Source organism: Rhincodon typus, chromosome 8 (assembly GCF_021869965.1).
Source record: "Rhincodon typus isolate 14 chromosome 8, sRhiTyp1.1, whole genome shotgun sequence".
NCBI classification, from domain to species: domain Eukaryota; kingdom Metazoa; phylum Chordata; class Chondrichthyes; order Orectolobiformes; family Rhincodontidae; genus Rhincodon; species Rhincodon typus.
Window position 1 is genome coordinate 11,006,777 of NC_063339.1, and position 20,310 is coordinate 11,027,086.

Consider the following 20,310-nt stretch of genomic DNA (forward strand, 5'->3'; position numbering starts at 1 on the left):
ACCCGAAACGTCAGCTTTCCTTCTCCTCTGATGCTGCTTGGCCTGCTGTGTTCATCCAGCTCTATACCTTGTTATCACAGCTTTTTGGCCAGCTGGTTTGCAATGTGGAGTGATGTCAACATTGTTCATTCAATTCCCGTACCAGCTGAGGTTGATTCGAATTTTTCTGCCTTCTCAACTTTGCCCCCTACTCTGAGGTGTTCTGACCCTCAGGTTAAACCATGACCAGTCATCTCTCTCCAGTGTGAGAGCAGCCCAATGTCCCTCTTGGACTGCGGCAACTTTACCTTACCAATGTAAAAACGGGTAAGGTATAAAGTGAGAAGATAGGTAGATGGGATTGAGAATGGTTTAAGAAAGGGTTTAGACAGTCCAAGACAATGAGATTTTCTTGATCTCTTTGTCAAAGAAATGTATGTGCTGAACTGTTTAGGACGCTTGAGATGAAAAAGGAAAAGCTTCCACAATGATTCAGTATAACTGCATCTTGTGGCAAACACCAATGAATAGCACGGGCCAGAGATACAATCTGCCTGTGAACAATGAGATGGAGACTAGTGCTGTTTGTCATAGAACAATCTGTTCCTGTAATTGGATGTCATGACCTTGAAATGATCTCTATTTTTTATTTGCACATGGCATTAGCGTCTGTAAAAATCTAATTCGACTTTAACTACTAAAGTATCATTAATCTGGCACAACGTTCTGATTGCAGGCAATCTTCTACTTCCCTAGGAAATGCTGGCAAATGCTATACTAATTTTTACTTGTGTAAAAAAAATCATAAAATGACAACCTAATTAATTGAGGTGTTCTGGAGATTAAAAATATTTTATTTTAAATTGGAATTTCAATCAGCTGACAATTAAAAGTAAACGTTTTCATTCTCCTTGTCAATGTCTTTAGCCAAATATTTGCTTTGCCTCCCATAATGCTGCATGTGTTAGCCAAGTATGAAATGGGAACATAATTGTTATCATGGAAAAGTTAGTACAATTTAGGCACTGAATAAATTTATGGAGGGGATAAACAGTTGTTAAATTACTAATGAGTTAAAGGGTTAGGGAGAGCAGCAGGAAAGTGAAGTTAAAGTCAAGATAAAACCATCCATGATCATATTAAATGGTGAAGCAGGCTTCAGGGGCTGAATTGCTCCTAGTTCTTATGTTCTTAATTTCTGTACTGTACATTTCCTGTAATATAATTAACACTAAGAGTTTTCTTCTGTCCTATTCAATCTTTTCATAGCAATAAAGGAATGTAGGAACAGCATTAGGCCATTCAGCTTGTCTAGACTGCTCTGCCATTCAAATAAATCATGGCTGATCATCTGTCACAATGCCACTTTCCCGCATTATCTCCCTGTCCCTTGATGTCATTAGTCTCCAAAAAGCTATTGATTTTCTTGAACTTGCTTAATGCTTGTGCTTCTACAGTTCACTGCAGTTGAGAGTTCATGAAAATTCACCAACTTTTGAGCAAAGAAATTCTTCCTCATCTCAGTCATAAACAGCCATCCCGTTGACCTGACATTATGTCCCTGGTTCTGGAATCAACAACCAGGGAAACATCTTAACAATATCCATCCAGGTCCTGTAAGAACTTTTTTAAGTTTCAATGAGGTCACCCCTTATTTTTCAAGATTCTCAAGAATCCAGACCCAGCTTTGTCATTCTCTCCTCATAAAACAATCCTGCTGACTGAAGGATTCATCTGGTAAATCTGTGTTGTGCACGCTCTATGGAAACTAGATCCCTCCTTAGATACAAGGACCAAAACTGTACACATTACCCAGGTGAGGTCAGTATACTGCAACAGGACATCTTCACTTCTGTATGCAAATACCCCTGCAATAAAGGCCAACTGAGCATTTGTCTACCTGTTTGCTGCTCTTGCATGCTAACTTTAAATGATTTATGAACAAAGTACTACCACTTCTCCAACTTTACTTTCTTTCAGGTCCACACTTTCACAAGTCCCTTAGTCACCAGTATTTCTGGGAGATATGCTGTATCTTCTTCCATGCAGACACATGCAAAGTAACTATTTGGTTTCTCCACCATCTCCCTGATTATCCACTATAAAATCACCAGGCCCCATCTGTAAGAGGCTCACATTTGTCCCAGCTAATCTTTTCCTTTCCAAATACCTAAAGAGATTTTTTGTTGCTGTCTAACTTTATGTTCCCTGTTAGTTTTCATTCAGATGAATAAAACAGAGAACTGCTGATGCTGAAGATCTGAAACAAAAGAGAAATTGTTGGCGAAACTCAACAGGCCTAGCAGCATCTGTGGGGAGAAAACAGAGTTGTTTCCATTCAGGTCATCTTTTTACATTCTTAATCAGATTCTTGGCCCTTCTCAGAGGCTGGGTTCTAAATTGCTCCCAATCTTCAGGCTAACTATTTTTTTCTAGCATCCTGATAAGCCACTTCCTTTGAACTAATGCAGCACATACACAAAAAGCAAGAGGGTAGCAAGGAAAAGAGTTGGCCCACTCAAGGACTAAGGAAGGAATCTTATGTGAAGAGCCAGAAGAGGTAGTTGAGGTCCTAAATGAATACCTTCTGTCGGTATTCACCAAAGAGAAGGAATTGGTGGAGGATGATCTCGGGGAAGGGATTGTCAAATTTATAAGCCATATTGCTATTAAAAAGGAAGATGTGTTGTGCGTCCGAAAAAGTATTAAGGTATTTAAGTCCCCGGGTCCTGATGGGATCTAAGCCAGAATATCGAGTGAAGCAGACACAATAGCAGCATTGAAGAAGCACCTGGACAAATACATGCATTAGATGGGAATTGAGGGATACGGATTCTGTAACTGAAGACAGTTGTAGTATGGAAGGGCAAAATGTGTCAGTGCAGGTTTAGAGGGCTGAAGGGCCTGATCCTGTGCTGTATCGTTCTTTGTTCTGTGTTCTAGCCACAGTTGATTTGTTTTTCTAGTTGGGTGTTTGTGTCTTAGAGGAATGTATAACTGCTGTAGACTGTGTGGTATTTCTTTAAATTCCAGCCATTGATGTCCACAGTCAAATCATTTACTATATTTTCCACTCCACAGTAGCCAATTTGACCCTCATACCTTCATAATTTCTTTATTCAGATCCAAAACCCTGCTTTTAGAATTTGCTTCAAATCTTAGAATCCCTACAGTGTGGAAGCAGGCCTTTTGGCCCATGGAGTTCACATCAATCCTCTGAAGATCTTCCCATCCAGACCAACACCATTCCTGAAATCCTGCATTTTCCATGGCCTGCACAGCCCCTGGACACTAGTACAGCCAATCTACCTAAGCTGCACATCTTTGCACTGTGGGAGGAAACCGGAGCACCCGGAGGACACCGGCTCAGACACGAGGAGCATGTGCAAACTCCACACAGACAGTCACCCAAAGGTGGAACTGAATTCGGGTCCCTAGCACTGAGAGGCAGCAGTGCTAAGCACTGAGCCACTGTGCCACTCTCGTACATTACTTTCAAATTTAGTGTAAAGTTCTATAATATTACAGTCACTATAACTTCAAAGGCCTTTTACAGTGAGGCTATTAATTAGCACTTTCTCAGTATATAACACCAAATCCACAAGTGCCCAATCCCTAGTTGGCTCCTAAATGCAACTGCTCTAGAAATCCATCTCATACACACTCAGAATTTGTCCTCCATATCAATCGTGCTAGTTTAATTAACCCAGTCTATGTGTCTAACTTTATGAAGTTACCAATTATTACTGTTCTACCCACATTATATCCCTAATTTCCTGATTTAGACTATTTCAACATTTCTATATCTAATAGCCTATTTCCATCAGAGTAGCTGCCTGTTTCTTTTTCTTAGCTCCACCAAGCACCTTTCAGACTGGAGATCTGTGACCAGCATGGTGCCACAAGGATTGGTGCTGGGTTCACTGCCTTTGGTCATCTATATAAATGATTTCTTATGTGAATACAGAGGTATGGTTAGTAACTTTGCAGATGACACCAAAGTTGGAGATATAGCAGACAGTGAAGCTGGTTACCTCAGAGTACAATGGGCCGAAGAGTGGCAGATGAGGTTTAATTTAGATAAATGTGAGGTGCTGCATTTTGGAAAGGCAAATCAGGGCACGACTTATACACTTAACGGTAAGGTCCTGGGGAGTGTTGAACAAAGAGAGCTTGGAGTGCAGGTTCATAGTTCCTCCAAAGTAGAGTCCCAGGTAAATAGGATAGTGAAAAAGGTGTTTGGCATGCTAGCCCTTATTGGTCAGTGCATTGAATATAGGAGTTGGGCTATCTTGTTGTGGCTGTACAGGACATTTGTTAGGCCACTTTTGGAATACTGTATGCAATTCTGGTCTCCCTGCTATAGGAAGGATGTTGTGAAACTTGAAAGGGTTCACAAAAGATTTACAAGAATGTTGCCAGGGTTGGAGGGTTTGAGATAGGCTGAGGCTATTTTCCCTGCAGTGTCAGAGGCTCAGGGGTGACCTTATAGAGGTTTTTAAAATCATGAGAGGCATGGATAGGATGAATAGCCAAGGTCCTTTCCCTGGAGTAGGGGAGTCCAAAGCTAGAGGGCATAGGTTTAAGGTGAGAGGGGAAAGATTTGAAAGTGACCTAGGGGCAACATTTTCACACAGATAGTGGTGGGTATATGGAATGAGCTACCAGAGGAAGTGGTGGAGGCTGGTACAATCACAACATTTAAAAGGCATCTGGATGGGTAGATGAACAGGAAGGGATTAGAGGGATATGAGCCAAATGCTGGCAAATGGGACTAGATTTATTTAGGATATCCGGTCGGCCTGGACAAGATGGACTGAAGGGTCTGCTGTACATGTCTGTGACTCTCTGATTCTACAGCTTGATCCTTCAATCTAACATCCTCTCTTACTGATGTTCTAATCTCATTCCTTATTACGAGTGCTACCCCACCTGCTTTCCCTTTTTGCTTATGTTTCTTAAATACCGAATATTCTTACATATTCATTTCTCAATCTTGGTCACCCTACAACCACATCACCATAAAGGCAATTAAATCGTATCCATTTTTCTCAATTTGTGCATACAAACCATCACCATTTTTGCAAATGCTATTACAAATTCACACAGCATGCCTTAATTTTACGTTTGATCCTATTTGATGTCTGGTTTTGCTTTATCTGTCTTCAATTATGCTGAAGATGATGACCTAATGGTAATATCATTGGACTGGTAATCCAGAGGCTCAACCTTAAACTCTGGAAACATTGTTTCAAATCCCACCATGAGAGTTGGGGAATATAAATTCTGGTATTTCATGGTCAGTTTTGATTAGTGATGGCAGCCATGAAATGACCATCACTGCCATAAAAACGCATCTGGTTCACCAACCTGCCATCCTTACCTGGTCTGCCCTGTATGTAATCCTCATGACCCACATCAATGTGGTTGACTCTTAAGCGCCCTCTGAAATGGCCTAGTATGCCAATTCAGTTCAGGACTTGGACAACAACTTGCCACTGATAGCCACATCCCATACAGTAATAAATTTAAACATATAGTTACAGGTTTTGCCAGTCTACCGCTCACTTTCACAATGCTAAGTCTACATGTCAGTCTATAAGTGTTCTCCAGAACCTTCCAGCATTTATTTGCAGTTAATTGTATCCTACCTACAATCCAATGGCATGATCAGTTCTTTGCTGATTCCCATGGCATAAAAAATACAAAAAAGATAGGACAGTGGGGCGGTTTATAATGTCACAGTAGAGCACTGTGAGTGCCTTTACTTCTGTCTGATACAAAAAAAGACAAGAATGGTGATATGTGTCCAAGAAAGTCAGTGTATAACCTGGAGGGAGACTTGCAGTTGGTTGGTGCTTCACATGCTTTTGTTGCACTTGTCCTTTTACGTGGCAAATGATGTGGGTTTGGAAGGTGCTATCAAAGGAACCTTGGTGAGCTGCTGCCGTGCATCTTGTAGATGATACAACCTACATGTTGGTAGTGGAGGCAAGGATATATTTAAACCACATACTCAAGGTACTGGTCAAGTGGGCTGTTTAGTCCTGAATGATGTTGAGCTTCCAGAAAATTGTAGGAATTACACTCATTTAGTCAAGTAGAAAGCATTTTATTACACTCTTGACTTGTGCATTACAGATGGTGGACAGGCTTTGGCAGATCAGGAGGTGAACCACCCATTGTAGAATTCCCAGCTTCTGACCTGCTCTTGTAGCCACAGCAGTCATTTGGTTATTCTAATTCAGTTTCTGATATTACCCACACCTCACAACATCTAATTTCATTCAGATCGATAATGGCACCAGCAACTATTCCATTGTGCTTAGTACATGAGCTATAGGACAAAGTGAAGCAAAGAAGTGAAACGCCTTTCACAACCTTGAGATGTCCCAAAGCATTTTGCAGCCAATCATGTATTTGGAAATAAAGTCTTTAATGCAGGAAATGCAACATACAACTCGACACAGCAATCGCCTGCAAACCTCAATGATTGTGAAGTATTGCAAAATATTTATCACTCAAATGAAGCCATTCAGCACAACTGGTCTATGCTGATGTTTATACACGTATGAACTTCTTCATCTATCCCCATCAATACACCTTTATATTCTTAACTCTGTTCTATGTCTATATAGGTTCCACATAAATACATCAATACATGGGAGCTTTGCAGAACAAGCAGAACCTCAGTTTCATATTTCAATCAAAAGACGCAAGGACAGTCCATCACTCCCTCATTAACACATTACAGCAACCACTGAGATTTGTACACGCTCAGGTCTCTGGAGTGGACCAAAATGTCTGTTTCTGTGCTGTATGACTTGCTGACTATAAGTGAGAGGAGAAAGTAAAGGATCAGAAGTCTGCTGACCAAAATCCACTTCATTCTAAATAAATCCTGATGAAGAGGAATCTCCTCTTCCATACAGGCAGATAAGTCTTTGCTGTACTCTAAATCTCAGGGATTCAAAGTGCTATAAAACCAATGACTAAAATTCTTGTTTTTGTCTTATTTCTTTGGTGAATAATTGATCCTTCTCCTTCAGCCAGTCTCCACAACCTGCAGAATTACTATTCCCAAAGTAATATATCATTGAAGGATATAACAGAGTCTAGAATGGCCCTGTCAAGTTTTGCACATACTGACAGCAATGTCAATATAGCAGTGATTTGTACCAGCTACAAGTTATTCCTTCAGGTAGTCGTACTGATACCCTCTATAGCCACCAGTTTAATATCATCCTATGTTGTGACTGTAATTGTTGAATGAGCTATCCATGCCACATAAAAAGAATCATACTCATTTTTGGTTTCAGTGTTGAATACAATACAAAGCCATTCTTTGTTTTAGACAAAGGTTAACCTCAGCTTTTTGTCCTCATGGGGTAGGGGAAATAGCTGGCCAGCTTTTCTAATACACTGTATTCTATCCCATAGGAGCAAGGAAGACTATGTACATCTGTAAAGCGAAGTCTATGTTCCATTTCTTATTCATAAGGGGCAGGTAAGAAAGATGGGACGTTGATTCCCACTAAATAGAACTCATAAATCACTTTAAGCAAGGATATGGCATTAAGACCATGCAATACTCCTGGCCAATACCAAATAAGTTACAGGTAACAGCATATATAATTCATTGACACTGCAATTTATAGCTAACAGCAACAAAATGGCTATTCTCAGGACACAGACTTTAATCACAAGAGGCAATCAAAGAAATGGAAGATTTTATCATATTCTCTGGAATGGTTGAGGATTTCACAGTGAATGGTTTACTGTGAAGTGTAGTGTAGCAGATCCCACCAACACTGGAGAGATGAGAGACCAATTAATCAGTTTTGGACAATATTGATTGAAGGAGGCCTCTCAGTCAGGACACTGGGTAAACCCAACACTTTGTGTCATGCATTCTTTATCTGAAACACTGCAATGGGCAGACATTTGGTCAAAGCAACACTCCTTCACCAAAGTCATGCATCTAAAATAAAAGCATAGCTCCTAGGAAAGAATCATGGCTTTCAAAAATTCACAGCTTTCAAATTTCCTCTGTAAACCAGTATTATACAAGAGTATACCATAAAACAGAGTCAGAAGTCACACTACACCAGGTTACAGTCCAACAGGTTTATTTGAAATCACAAGCCTTTGGAGTGCTGCTCCTTCGTCAGCTGAAGTGGTCTCTTCACTTGACAGAGGAGCAGGGCTCTGAAAGCTTGTGATTTCAAATAAACCTCAGCAGGTCTGGCAGCATCTGTGAAGGGAAAAACAGAACTAATTCTGATGAAGGGTCACCGGACCCGAAACGTTAACTTTGTTTTTTCCTTTACAGATGCTGCCAGAACTGCTGAGCTTTTCCAGCAATTTCTGTTTTGTTTCCTGATTTACAACATCCATAGTTCTTTCGTTTAGAATTAGAATCATAGTGTAGAAACAGGCCCTTTGGCCCAACAAGTCCACACTGACCTTGAAGCATCCCACCCAGACCCAAACCCACCCATTCCTGAACACTATGGGCAATTTAGCATGGCCAATCCACCTACCCTGCACATCTTTGGACTGTGGGAGGAAACCGGAACACCCGGAAGAAACCCACACAGACACAGGGAGAATGTGCAAACTCCACACAGACAGTTGCCCGAGGCTGGAATTGAACCTGGGTCCCTGGTGCTGTGAGGCAGCAGTGTTAACCACTGAGCCACCGTGCCGCCCCGTTTTTCTTCCAAATAAACCTGTTGGACTATAACGTGGCATCGTGTGACTTTGTCCACCCCAGTCCAACACAGGTACCTCCACATCACGATAAAGCAGAACGTGAAAATAAATTGCGATTGAAGAACCTTTCAGAATGATTGAACTTTTGTTGCAATCACACAACTTTCAAATTTCCAGGATTAAAATAGGATTATTTACTTTCAGAGCAGCACGGCCTGGCCTGCATTTGTTGCCCAGCCCTAGTTGCCCAGAGGACAATTAAGAGATAATGACATTGCTGGAGTCACATGTAGGCCAGACCAGCTAAAGAATGGCAGTTACCTTCTCTAAAGTACATTAGTGATCCAGAAAGACTTTTTACAGCAATGGTTTTATGGTCATGATTAGACACTTAATTCCAGATTTTTAAAATTGAATTGAAATTCCACCACCTGCCATGGCAGAATTTGATGCAGGTCCCCAAAACATTATCTGAGTTTCAGGGATTAATAATCTAGTGTTAATACTGCTAAGCCATCGCATACCCTCACTAGGTCATTGTCTTCCTGACATATTGGCACCGATAGTCACCAGGCTATGCATCCAGAATGGGGTGATATATTAAGGCCAGGATATCATTTAAATATTTCCTGTATGCTTCCTACCTGGACTGACAGTCACTAAATTCTGCAGCAGATAGAAGTAGCTGAAGAGTAAGTTGGAGTCAGCAAGACTCGAGGCAGAGCCATTTGGTCTCAAAGTCATGAAGGAGCGACATGGTGGGGAGAGGTCTGGGAATTACAGTGGTTAAGGGTTAGAGATTATGGCTGGGGACAGGGAGGGGGGAGATTACGGTGGTGGGATAGGAGTGTGGAGTTGTCGAGAGATTAGAGAAAATTCCACAGAGGTGGAAGCAGGTAGGTTTGTTCATACAAAGGGGAAAAAAATTCTCTGCTGTATTAACTAGCTCTGAAGCAGGGTCACTGGACTCAAAACGTTAACCTTGCTTTCTTTCCACAGATGCTGCCAGACCTGCTGAGGTTCTCCAGGAATTTCCGTTTTTGTTTCTGATCTTCAGCATCCACAGCTCTTTGTTTTATGTCACTGTTACAATGTCAGAAATACAACAATACTGTCATCAGTGACAGAATCAGATAAAGAATAGGTTTATTTCTGACTAGCATCCCTCCTTGGATAATGCTTCTGAAGTACTTCTTAATTCCCACTAGCTCTACCATCCACCATCACACCGTTTGAACTTTCATGAAGGCACCTTTCATCACATGCTCCTTCTCCAACCTTCTTCTGAGTGAGCTGATGAAATTAAGTGCAGCTATTCAGAGGTTTTTCTGCAGCCGACACATCTGCAGGGAAGTAAACTGAAACTCTGAACAACTGTCAGATGCCGAAGGTGTGTCGTCAGAGAGACAGATCACGCCTCTACATCTGTTGCATCTCAATCTGGGTCTCAAAAGGTGAAAGGGCATTGCCCCAGAAGAGATGCTGAACAGATGCCAACAACCTCACCATGGTCAAAGGGGAATAAATAGACCAAATGATGAAAACAGAGTGAATTTTCACAAAAAGATGTGTCATGATGCATCCAGTCACTCTGCAGCACAACACCTGGCCAATATTTATCACTCACCCATCATCACTGGAAACAGATTACCATATCAGTTATCTCATTTCAATGTGCAAGCTTGCTGCACATATTCCCCTCTACTTTATTACAGTGACTGCACTTCAAAAGCAGGTCATTAGATGTAAACACCCGGTGATAGTGAAAGGCACTACATAAATGCAAGTTATTTTTGTACAAGTGTTTAACCATTATTCCAAGGACGGGGATATTCTCTAAGCTTTACCTGGTGGTGTATTTCTAATAATATTTTTGCTTTGCAGAACGAATGCAAAATAGGCACAAGTTAAAATCAATGTTTTAATTCCAGAAGATATTTACCATAGCTGCAATCGAGATACCTTCTGCCCATTCCTCCCCTAAACAGCTTGCTCAAAGTACCATGCAGTTACATTTCCAGTCTTTCTTAGTTAATTCAATATTTTACCTAGGATATAATAAAAAATGCTGGAGCAGTGAAAAAAAAAAGATGCAGAGCTTCACTGATGGGTACCCAAGTGAAACTTTAACCTGTCTCTCCCTTTCTTGGATGCTGTCAATCCTCCCACATATTTCCAACCTTTCTGTAAACTATCTCTGCACTTACCCCAGCCTGAGAAACTGAAACGTTGCTGTTAATTTTAAAGGAAGATATAAAGTTTTGTTCAATTTCACTAGCTGAGAATATTAGAGGAGCAAAAATCATTAGTCAACACGTTCAGGTTTGAATTACTGAAGTGCACAAGACCGAGGAAATCTTGCATTGTACAGGAGGTGGCATGTACTTTGAAAATCAACAATGGAATGATTAAATGTCAGGACAGTCAAACAGTGAGGCTAATCACTGCAGATTAATGTGTCTGTAAAAGGTTTAAATGATAATGCTAAAAAATCTGTATTAAACAAAGTCAATAGATTCTACAGGTACATCACTTTAAACTAAGATGCACAGCCATGCATTTTGCATTTGCATACTTCAAAAGGATAAAAAAAAGTTCTTGTAAAAGATAATGAAGACTTTTATTGTACAGATATGTTGGGTGGAATCTTCCCAAATGTTGAATGACATGGATACTGGTGAGAAAGTTGGGAGAATCACATGAGATTGGCAGAAGCTTCCTGCCATCATACCATTTTGCAACCAGGCATTGAGCGGCGAGATGAGATTCCCACTAATGAGTATTGAGAAGCCTATATACATGCACTGCCTTCAATTAACATCCTTAATATGAAGTTGTCATGCCTCATTGACATGCCATCCAGAAACACATCATATAAATACAGTGGCTACAAGAGTAGGTAAGAGACTAGGAATACTGCAACGAATATCTCACCTTCTGACTCCCCAAAGCTTGCCCACCATCTACAAGGCACAAGTCAGGAGTGTGATGAAATACTCCCCACTTTCCTGGATGGGTGCAACAAGATTCAAGAAGCTTGACACCATCCAGGACAAAACAGCCCACTTGATTAGCACCACATCTGCTCCCTCCACATCTTACGCTCAGTAGCAGCAGTGTGCACTGCAGAAATTCACCGAAGATCCTCAGACAGCAAACTCATGACCACTTCCATCTAGAAGAACAAGAGAAGCAGACACATGGGAACAAAACCATCTGCATGTTCCCCTCCAAATCTCACACCATCCCAACTTGCAAATATAAAGCCATTCCTTCACTGTTGCTGGGTCAGAATCCTGGAATCCCCTCGTTAAGGGCATTGTGGGTTTACCTACAGAACATGAACTGCAGCAGTTCAAGATGGCAGCTCACCACCATCTTCTCAAGGGCAACTAAGAATCGGCAATAAAAGCTGGGCCAGCCAGCAACACCCACATCCCATAAGTGAATAAAAAAGTTTCCAAAGTCTCCCATCTGCTGCTCAGAGACCATACGGTGACAATTCCTGACATGAAAGTCACAGCAGGCACCTGGGGGTTTTAGCTCTCTGCTTCATACTCCATATCTCCGTCAGTCATTTTAGAACACACTCCATGGGCAGCGACCACATGTGCCCCTTGGTCTCCATCGGCAAAGCGAGCTGCCAATTGCCCTCTGTCTGACATGCGCAGGCAATTAAAATTAACTGTGCAGGGCAGCTGCAGGCTGTCAGGGCTTGACTCGGTGCACAGCCGAGCTTTAAAAATATGGCCAGCACCAGGAATCCTGGGAGGTCCAGCAGCAGCAGGTACTTCTGTCTGAGGTGAGCGGGAGAAGTCGATGAATGGGCTGCCATAGGTACATATGTAATGAGGCAAATTTGAGCTCATGGAGAGAAACTTCCACGGAAAGCAGAATCACAAATATGAATTACTACCTGAGACACATACAAATTAGCACACGGTAACTTAGATTAGAGAAGTGAATGCATAGCTCAGAGATTGGTGTGGGAGAAATCTCTTCCAATTCATAGGGCACTGACCCCAGTACTGTTTCTTTGGGATGGGCTTCATCTGAACAATGCTGGTATCAGTGTCCTGACGAATAATACAACTATGGTTGTAGATAAGCCTTTAAATTAGTTCGTGACAGGAGGGTTTAACTAATGGGAAGTTTAAAAAATCAAAATGAAATGAGAGACCAGAGATGCAGGGTTGTGAAGAGGCAAATAAAAAGTAAAATGTGACAGAAAATATAAACAGAACAATGCTGTTGTTGCTGTTCATCCGTATATTGGCTGCTAAGTTTCTTACATTGCAACAGTGATTACATTTTAAAGGAAAAGAATAATTGCCTGTCAAGAATTGTAGCATGTCTTGAGGTTGCAAAATGTGCTATTTAAATATATGAGTATTTTTTAAAACTTTTAACACAGTCATAAGATTTTTCCTGTCCAATAAATTAACAACAGTATAAAGCCATTTATTTTTTATAAGGCTGAAATCTGTTCCTAGAATACTCACTGACTGATATGGTCAATAGTAACCTCAACATTTATTTGTCTAAAGCTAATGACAAATCCATTGAAAACAACAGAAACGGTCGTTTAAAATTAAAACTGACAGCCATATTCATATACAATGTAAATTCTGCAAACAGTCAAAATGCTCTGAGGTCAATTTATATGCTAACTGAATGGCATCTGGGATGAAATCTATGAAAATTGAATGGATTAAATCCATCTGACTCCTACCTGCTCTTCCTGAAATGAAATCGTATTTGCAAAATAAACCTGGGAAGCTGTAGCAGCAGATTATAATCTGCCTGCTAAATTATACACACTTTGTATTAACCAAACAGCTACTATCTTAGATATTGGTTGGGGATGTCAAGTTGAATTCACATTGATGCACACTAATTGCACGTGGAATCTTGTTAGATGCACTTACAAGTAAGAGAGTGTCTCCTTCACTAAAAGGATTAAAGGAAATTTATTATTCTAGTGTAGTACATCTAAATAATAAAAAAAAACATTTAGTCCTGCACTGGCTGCTGGGCAGATCCTTCTTGATCATGTGACATGAGTCTCTTCCTTCCACGCAGTGAGTAGAATGGGAATTGAATGAAACAATTACGTGTTTTAAACTGCACTGCACGGGATGGCTAGTCAGTATGTAGCTATTGCCCATCCCTAGATTCTATGACAAGTAGTGTCATTGAATCATACAGTACAGAAGAAACCCTTTGGCCCATGTACCACCATGAGCTTATCCTGCCAAAAATATACCACTACCTACACTAGTCCCACTTTCCAACTCTAGGCCCATAGCTTTGAATGTTACGATGTTCAAGTGCTCATTCAGGTACATTTTAAAGGTTGTGAGGTTTCCTGCCTCAACTACCTTCCCAGGCAGTGCATGCCAATCTCCCCCACCACCCTCTGGTCAAAAAAGATTTTCCTCAATCCCCACTAAACCTCCTGCCTCCCACTTTAAAATTATGCTCCCATGTTATTGATCCTTGATTAAAGGGAACAGCTGATTTCTATTAAACCTGTCCACGTCGCTCAGAATCTTATGCAATTGTATCAGGTCCTCCTCAATCTTCGCTTCGCTGCTCAAAAGGAAACAACCCGAGCTTATCCAGTCTCCCTTCGTTGCTGAACTGCTTCATCCTGGCGACATCCTGGTTAATCTCCTTTGCACCTTCTCCAGTGCAATCACATCATTCCTCTAGGGCAGTGACCAGAATTGCACACAGCACTCCAGCAGTGGCCTAACCGAAGTTCTGTACAGCTCCAACATGACCTCCCTGCTCTTATAACCTATGCCATGATGGATAATGGCAAATGTCCCATTTGTCTTCTTAAAAACCCTAGAAACCTATCCTTTCTCCTTCGGGATATGTGGACAAGTTCCTCAGAGCTTCCTTGTGCTTTGTCATTCATTGAGTACTCCCTTGACTTGTTCCTTCTTCCAAAGTGCATCACCTCACATTTATCAGGGTTGAATTCCATTTGTCACTGATCTAGCAATCTGGCAATCCATTAATTCCTCCTGTGACCTAACACCTTCCTCCTCACTGTCATCTGCAAACTTATTTATCATCAGTCTCCTCCACTCCATATTCATCTATATCTTTTCTGAATCTCAAACAATAAGGGACCCAAAACTGATTCCTGGGTACACCACTGCACACCAGGCTCCAGTCACACAAACGACCTTCCACCATCACCCTCTGTCTCCTGTCACTAAGCCAAATTTGGATCCAACTTGCCAAGTTATCCTGGATCCCATCAGACTTTACCTTTGTTATTAGTTTCCATGTAGGATCTTGTCAAAGGCCTTGCTGAAATCCATATAAATTACATCAACAGCCCTACCCTCATCCAAACACTTGGTCATCTCCTCAAAAATTCCACCAGACTTATTAAGCATGACCTCCCCCTGACAAAGCCATGTTAACGTGCTCTGATCTATCTGCGCCTCTCTAAATGGAGATTAACTTTCTTCTTCACCATTTTCTCCAATAGTTTCCCTTGTCTTCAGTGATTCAATATCGTTGAGCAACTTGCTGGGTCATTTCACTGAGCATTTAAGTGTCAAATGAGATGCTTTATGAGTCAGATACAATTCAGGCTGGGCAAAGATAGCAGGCTTCCTTCCTAAAAGGGACATTAGTCAACTAGTTGGATTTTTACAGCTACATCAACTTGATAACTTTTTATTAAAAATTCATTCGTCCACAGGATATGGGCACACTGGAGAGGCCAACACTTATCACTGACTCCTACTTGTCCTTGGTGAGGTGCAAGCTGCCTTCTGAACCACTGCAGTCCATCTGAAGCAGGTGTACCCACCATACTATTAGATAAGGATTTCTATGTCCTTCTAATTGGTAGAGGTTGTAGATTTGGAAGGTGCTGTCAACACAGTTACTGGAGAGCATTTTGTACATGGTACATACTGAAGCCTTATTGAGTGGTGGTGTAGGCAGTGCGTGTTTGAATGGTGAATGGAGTAGCAACCAAGATTGCTTGGTGCTAGGCTGTGTTTCTCGAATATCAGCGAGGCTACAATCATCCCTGGCTGACAAACAATATCGGAATGTCAGGCAGGCTCACATCGTGGAACACTTGCATGTGCTGGAAAGCACATATATTAATACACAGGGCAACGTTCTTGACAGAACAAAAAAATGATAAGCATCCTTTAGATCATTTCTCATGGCGATGTCTTGACCAATCAGAGTCTATTTGCCTGGTTTAAAATTTAAACATAACGAGGACGTTCACTGTCAGTCACCATGTAATTGGCACATTCACCATGGCTAAACCGCTACCAATTAAACATCAGCTAATCATACAGTCTAAATGATAATTCCAGTGAATTGTATTGTTGAGTGCAACAGGAAAAGCTTTGACAGAATGTGTAGTTTTTCAACAATACTCAATTTCTGTGTTCTTAACCCAGCAAAAATAAAGGATGGGCAATATAATTCGAAGCTGGGATGAGCGTAATTTGGAAAAGAACTTGAAGGAAATACCAAATTCCAAAGACCTGTGCCTTTGTCCTTCTCGGTGGTAGAGGTGGCAGATTTGGAAGTTGCTGTCAGGAGAGTTGTAGGGGAGCAATGTTCTGAGGAAACGTCATTGGACTCAAAACGTTAACTCTGATTTTATCTTCACAGATGCTGCCAGACCTGCTGAACTTTTCCACTAACTTCTGTTTTTGCTCCTAATTTACAGTATCCACAGTTCTTTCAGTTTTTATTTTGTTGGAGAAGATCTTGTGCAAAATACACATTGAAGCCACATTGAGCTTGTGGTGCAGGGTGTGTACATTTAAATTGGTGAAAGGTTCAGCAAACAAGAGGACTGTTTTGTACTAGTTTGTACTGAGTTTCTCAAAAGTTGGTGGAGCTGTACTCCTCTAAACCGAAGGAAATATTCTAACACACTCCTGACTTGTGCCTCATTAACGTTGGAATGGCTTTAGAGCATGCTACAGGATATCCAACCTCTGGGCACTTCGAACATATTACATTATGACTGGTCGAGTTAACTTTCTGGTCTATGGTGATCACCAGGATGTTGATGGTGCAATATAGGAAGATGGCAACGTTTGGGGAGAGGGGCAAAATGGTCAATTTTACTGACACTAATTATTATTTAATTCCCACTTTTAAACTAAATTCAAAGTTTCATGTCGTGATAAATGTTGATTAACCTGAAATATTATCTCTGATTCTCTCCAGAGATGCAGCCTGTCCTGCTTAGTATTTCCAACATTTTCTACTTTTACTTCAAATCTTTAATTTGCCACGGTGGGATTTGAGCCAACATTGCCTGGATCACTAATCTAGACCTGTGCATTACTAACCCAGTAGCATAAGAACTAAGAACTAACCCCCTGACTTATTCGGACCTGTAGGATATTATAAATTCAATGTTGGATGTGAGGCATTGGTTGGTAGTTTGTGACCTAATTGAGGATTTTGGAGAACATCACAAAAATTCACACGTGAACCTCAGAAGCAGACAAATAAATTTTGAATCATGAACTTTAAATATGTATCTGGGGGGTCTTTAACAGAAGAAGGGTCTAAGTCATTTTCACGATATAACTTTCTTACCCTATTATGGGTGCAAAGTAAATGTGAATTCTAACGCTGAAGCAACCTCATTCCCTCATCAAACAAAGTTCTGCTTAAAGTTGTCAACCCTCCAGAATTGGTCTGAAGTCTCCAGAAGTCCCCAGAAATCAACCTTCAGGGCTCTGTTGTAAGATACTTCATGAGAAAATTCACTGGGACAGTGAGCAAAGGTTTCCGTATATCAATTACAAAAAAATTGCAAAGAGTTAAAAAGGCAATTTGACTGTCAGTCAAAATTCATCCCATGAAGATCCATTTCTGCTTTCCAGTGAGACAAAACAGGCAGGAGATAATGCAAAAATGCCCATGTTTGGTGATCAATTGTGGGAAGGCATGTTAATTCATTCCCAAGCCAATTGAATCACAAGACCAGACACTAAAACATTTCCTGCCAAATGCAGCATTAAAAATTGCTGCTCCCTACATGCTATATCCATATTCCAACAGACTCTCTTAAAGGGGTCCAGATACTTAATTAAAATGCAATTAATTAAAAGTAAAATTAAAATCACTTCTGTATCTGAACAATATAATTAACATGCCACTCATAAGGCAGACAGTGAGGACTGCAGATGCTGGAAGCTAAAGTCAATAAACGTGGAACTGGAAAAGCACAGCAGGTTAAACAGCCGGAACATTGACTTCCCTGCTCCTCGGATGCTGTCTGAATGCTGTGCTTTTCCAGCTCCACATTTATCCACTCACAATGCAGTTGGAGACAGGAGGTCATGTGATGAAAACCACAGTAATACACTCAACCAGGGATAGGAATCTTTATACCTGCCCATTGAAGGTTAACCTTTTCTTAAGATGGCAGGGAACTTATCTCCATTCCTGGAACTCCTGCCAGGATTTCCAGCCTAGTGCAGGTGGTGGAACAAGTCCTTCAAGTGGTTTGTTCTTTGTGCTAAACACTAAATATGGTGATGCAAATGGAACCAAACAATAAATTTATTTTACACACCAAAAACAATTCCAAGACGCTTCATGTTTGAAGCATGGGCTACATTCAGATGTAGCAAGTGTCGATAAAGAACAAAATGGCTTTTGGCCATCGATACCTCTCGGCTCACTCCTTCTCTCTGCTCCTTTAAATGCTCCTTAATACCATTTGGCCTTGCTTTTAGCCACTTAATCTTTCCATGGCTTGGTTTTGAATTATGCCCAATCATGTTCTGGTGAAGTGCCTCAGTATATTTTACTGCATGCAAGGTGCTACGTCAATGCAAAAAGATCAGTATGCCTAATTGTTGCACAAACATGCTCTGGGATAGATCTTACGAATTACTTGTTCCTGTGCAGAACTACACATATAACACAAGCACATTGGAGAATGTCTGGTGAAAATGTCTATGGGTCTCAATGGTCACCCGTACACTTAAATGTGGCTCTGAGCTCCCTATAAAAATGTGTTTCTCTTTGCATTAAACAGATTCAGAAGGAGGGAAGAATATTTTGAAAAAAAAAACAACATAAATAAATTTCTGATCCTCTCCATTCAATGTTTGAAAGATGAATAGGGGATCATTTCTGTTCACCCACAACAGGAAGAAGAGCAGAAAGAATAATGCAGAACGCCTACTGTTAAATACACATTAAGCTCCACAATCATCTGGGACAGTATAGAGCAAATATAAGCTAATAATCTCCATGATTAATTCTAGAAAACAAGACTAACCAGATCAAATCTCCTCCCTTCAAACTATGTGAGCCAACCAGTCCTTACCTTATTGACGTCAATGTCATTTTTCTTCATGTATTCTCTGTCATTTACCTGACCACCTTCCATAAACTCCATGGTCAGAACACGACTGGTTGACAGTTCCCAATGAATTTTAGGGACCTTTGGGAGTGAAGCACAAGACAGATTAACATTAAAGCATCTCTCTTGGAATTCAGATGACAAACAAGAGATTAGTATAGCTCCTGAAATATTGGCATTTGACTTTATTAATGCAAGTTGTCACAGAAGCAGCATAATTCAATGCTATCAAATGTCTTTATATTAATGTGTAGAAAGTGGTTATCTGCAAGTCTTGTTTATACAGAATGAGAGCTGGGTGCAAGTGGGATGTGCCTCACTGGCACTGGTCAGAAAAGGATAAGCCTCTGGGATACTGGAAAATGCAGTAAGTTGGTTCCAAAATTGGCACATTGACAGAAAACAGAAGATCGTGGTTGATGGGCATTTTTGGAAATACAAAGCAATTTCTAATATTGTCCCATAGAGTTCAGTGTTGGGTCCCTCACAGTTTATTAATTATTATTGATCTGGAATTAAATGTGAGTGTCATGACTGGGAAATATGCAGATTACAATAGGTCATATGCCTTATAATGAAGAAAATGGCTGTTGACTCCAGAACTATATCAATGGGTTTGGTTGAGCGGGCAGACAAGTGGCAAATGGAATTCAGTTTGGAGAAATGCAAGTGAATTTACATCCAGGGAAGAGAAAATAAAGCAAGAAAATACATAATAAATGAGTGGATATTGAGAAGGGTAGAGGATGTGAGAAATCTTGGAGTGCATGTCCACAGGTACTTGAAGATGGCAGGGCAGGTGAATGAGGTGGCAAGGAATGTACAATGGAATGCTTTCCCTTATTGGATGAGCTATAGAATACCCAAACAGGGATTTGATTCTGGAACTGTACAACATGTCGGTTAAGACACACCTGGAATTGTGGATATAGTTGGAGAGAGTCCATATCTTTGTGGCAATGTTGCCAGGGCTTGAAAACTACAGCTATCACGAAAGAATGGATAAGTTAGCGTTGTTTTCCTCAGAAAAGACAAGGCTCAGGGTGACTTAAATTCGGTGTGTAAAATTATGGGAGGCTAGAATAGAATAGACAAGAAAGACCTGTTTATCCTTATGGAGAGGTTACATACCAGAGGGCACAGATATAAGGCAGTTTAAAGGGGACATGAGGAAAATTTTTTTCACCCAGAGGGTGGTGAGTGTTTGGAACTCATTATGC

The 20,310-nt window shown here is 40.8% G+C and overlaps 1 protein-coding gene across 1 annotated transcript in view; it reads right to left on the bottom strand.

Moving 5' to 3' along the window:
• adck1 (aarF domain containing kinase 1) overlaps positions 1-20,310 on the bottom strand; it is a 399,982-nt gene that overhangs the window by 115,838 nt on the left and 263,834 nt on the right. The window contains exon 7 of the mRNA XM_048600420.1: positions 19,055-19,171. Within this exon, the coding sequence (XP_048456377.1) occupies positions 19,055-19,171 (117 nt within the window). The remainder of the gene's footprint in view (positions 1-19,054; positions 19,172-20,310) is intronic.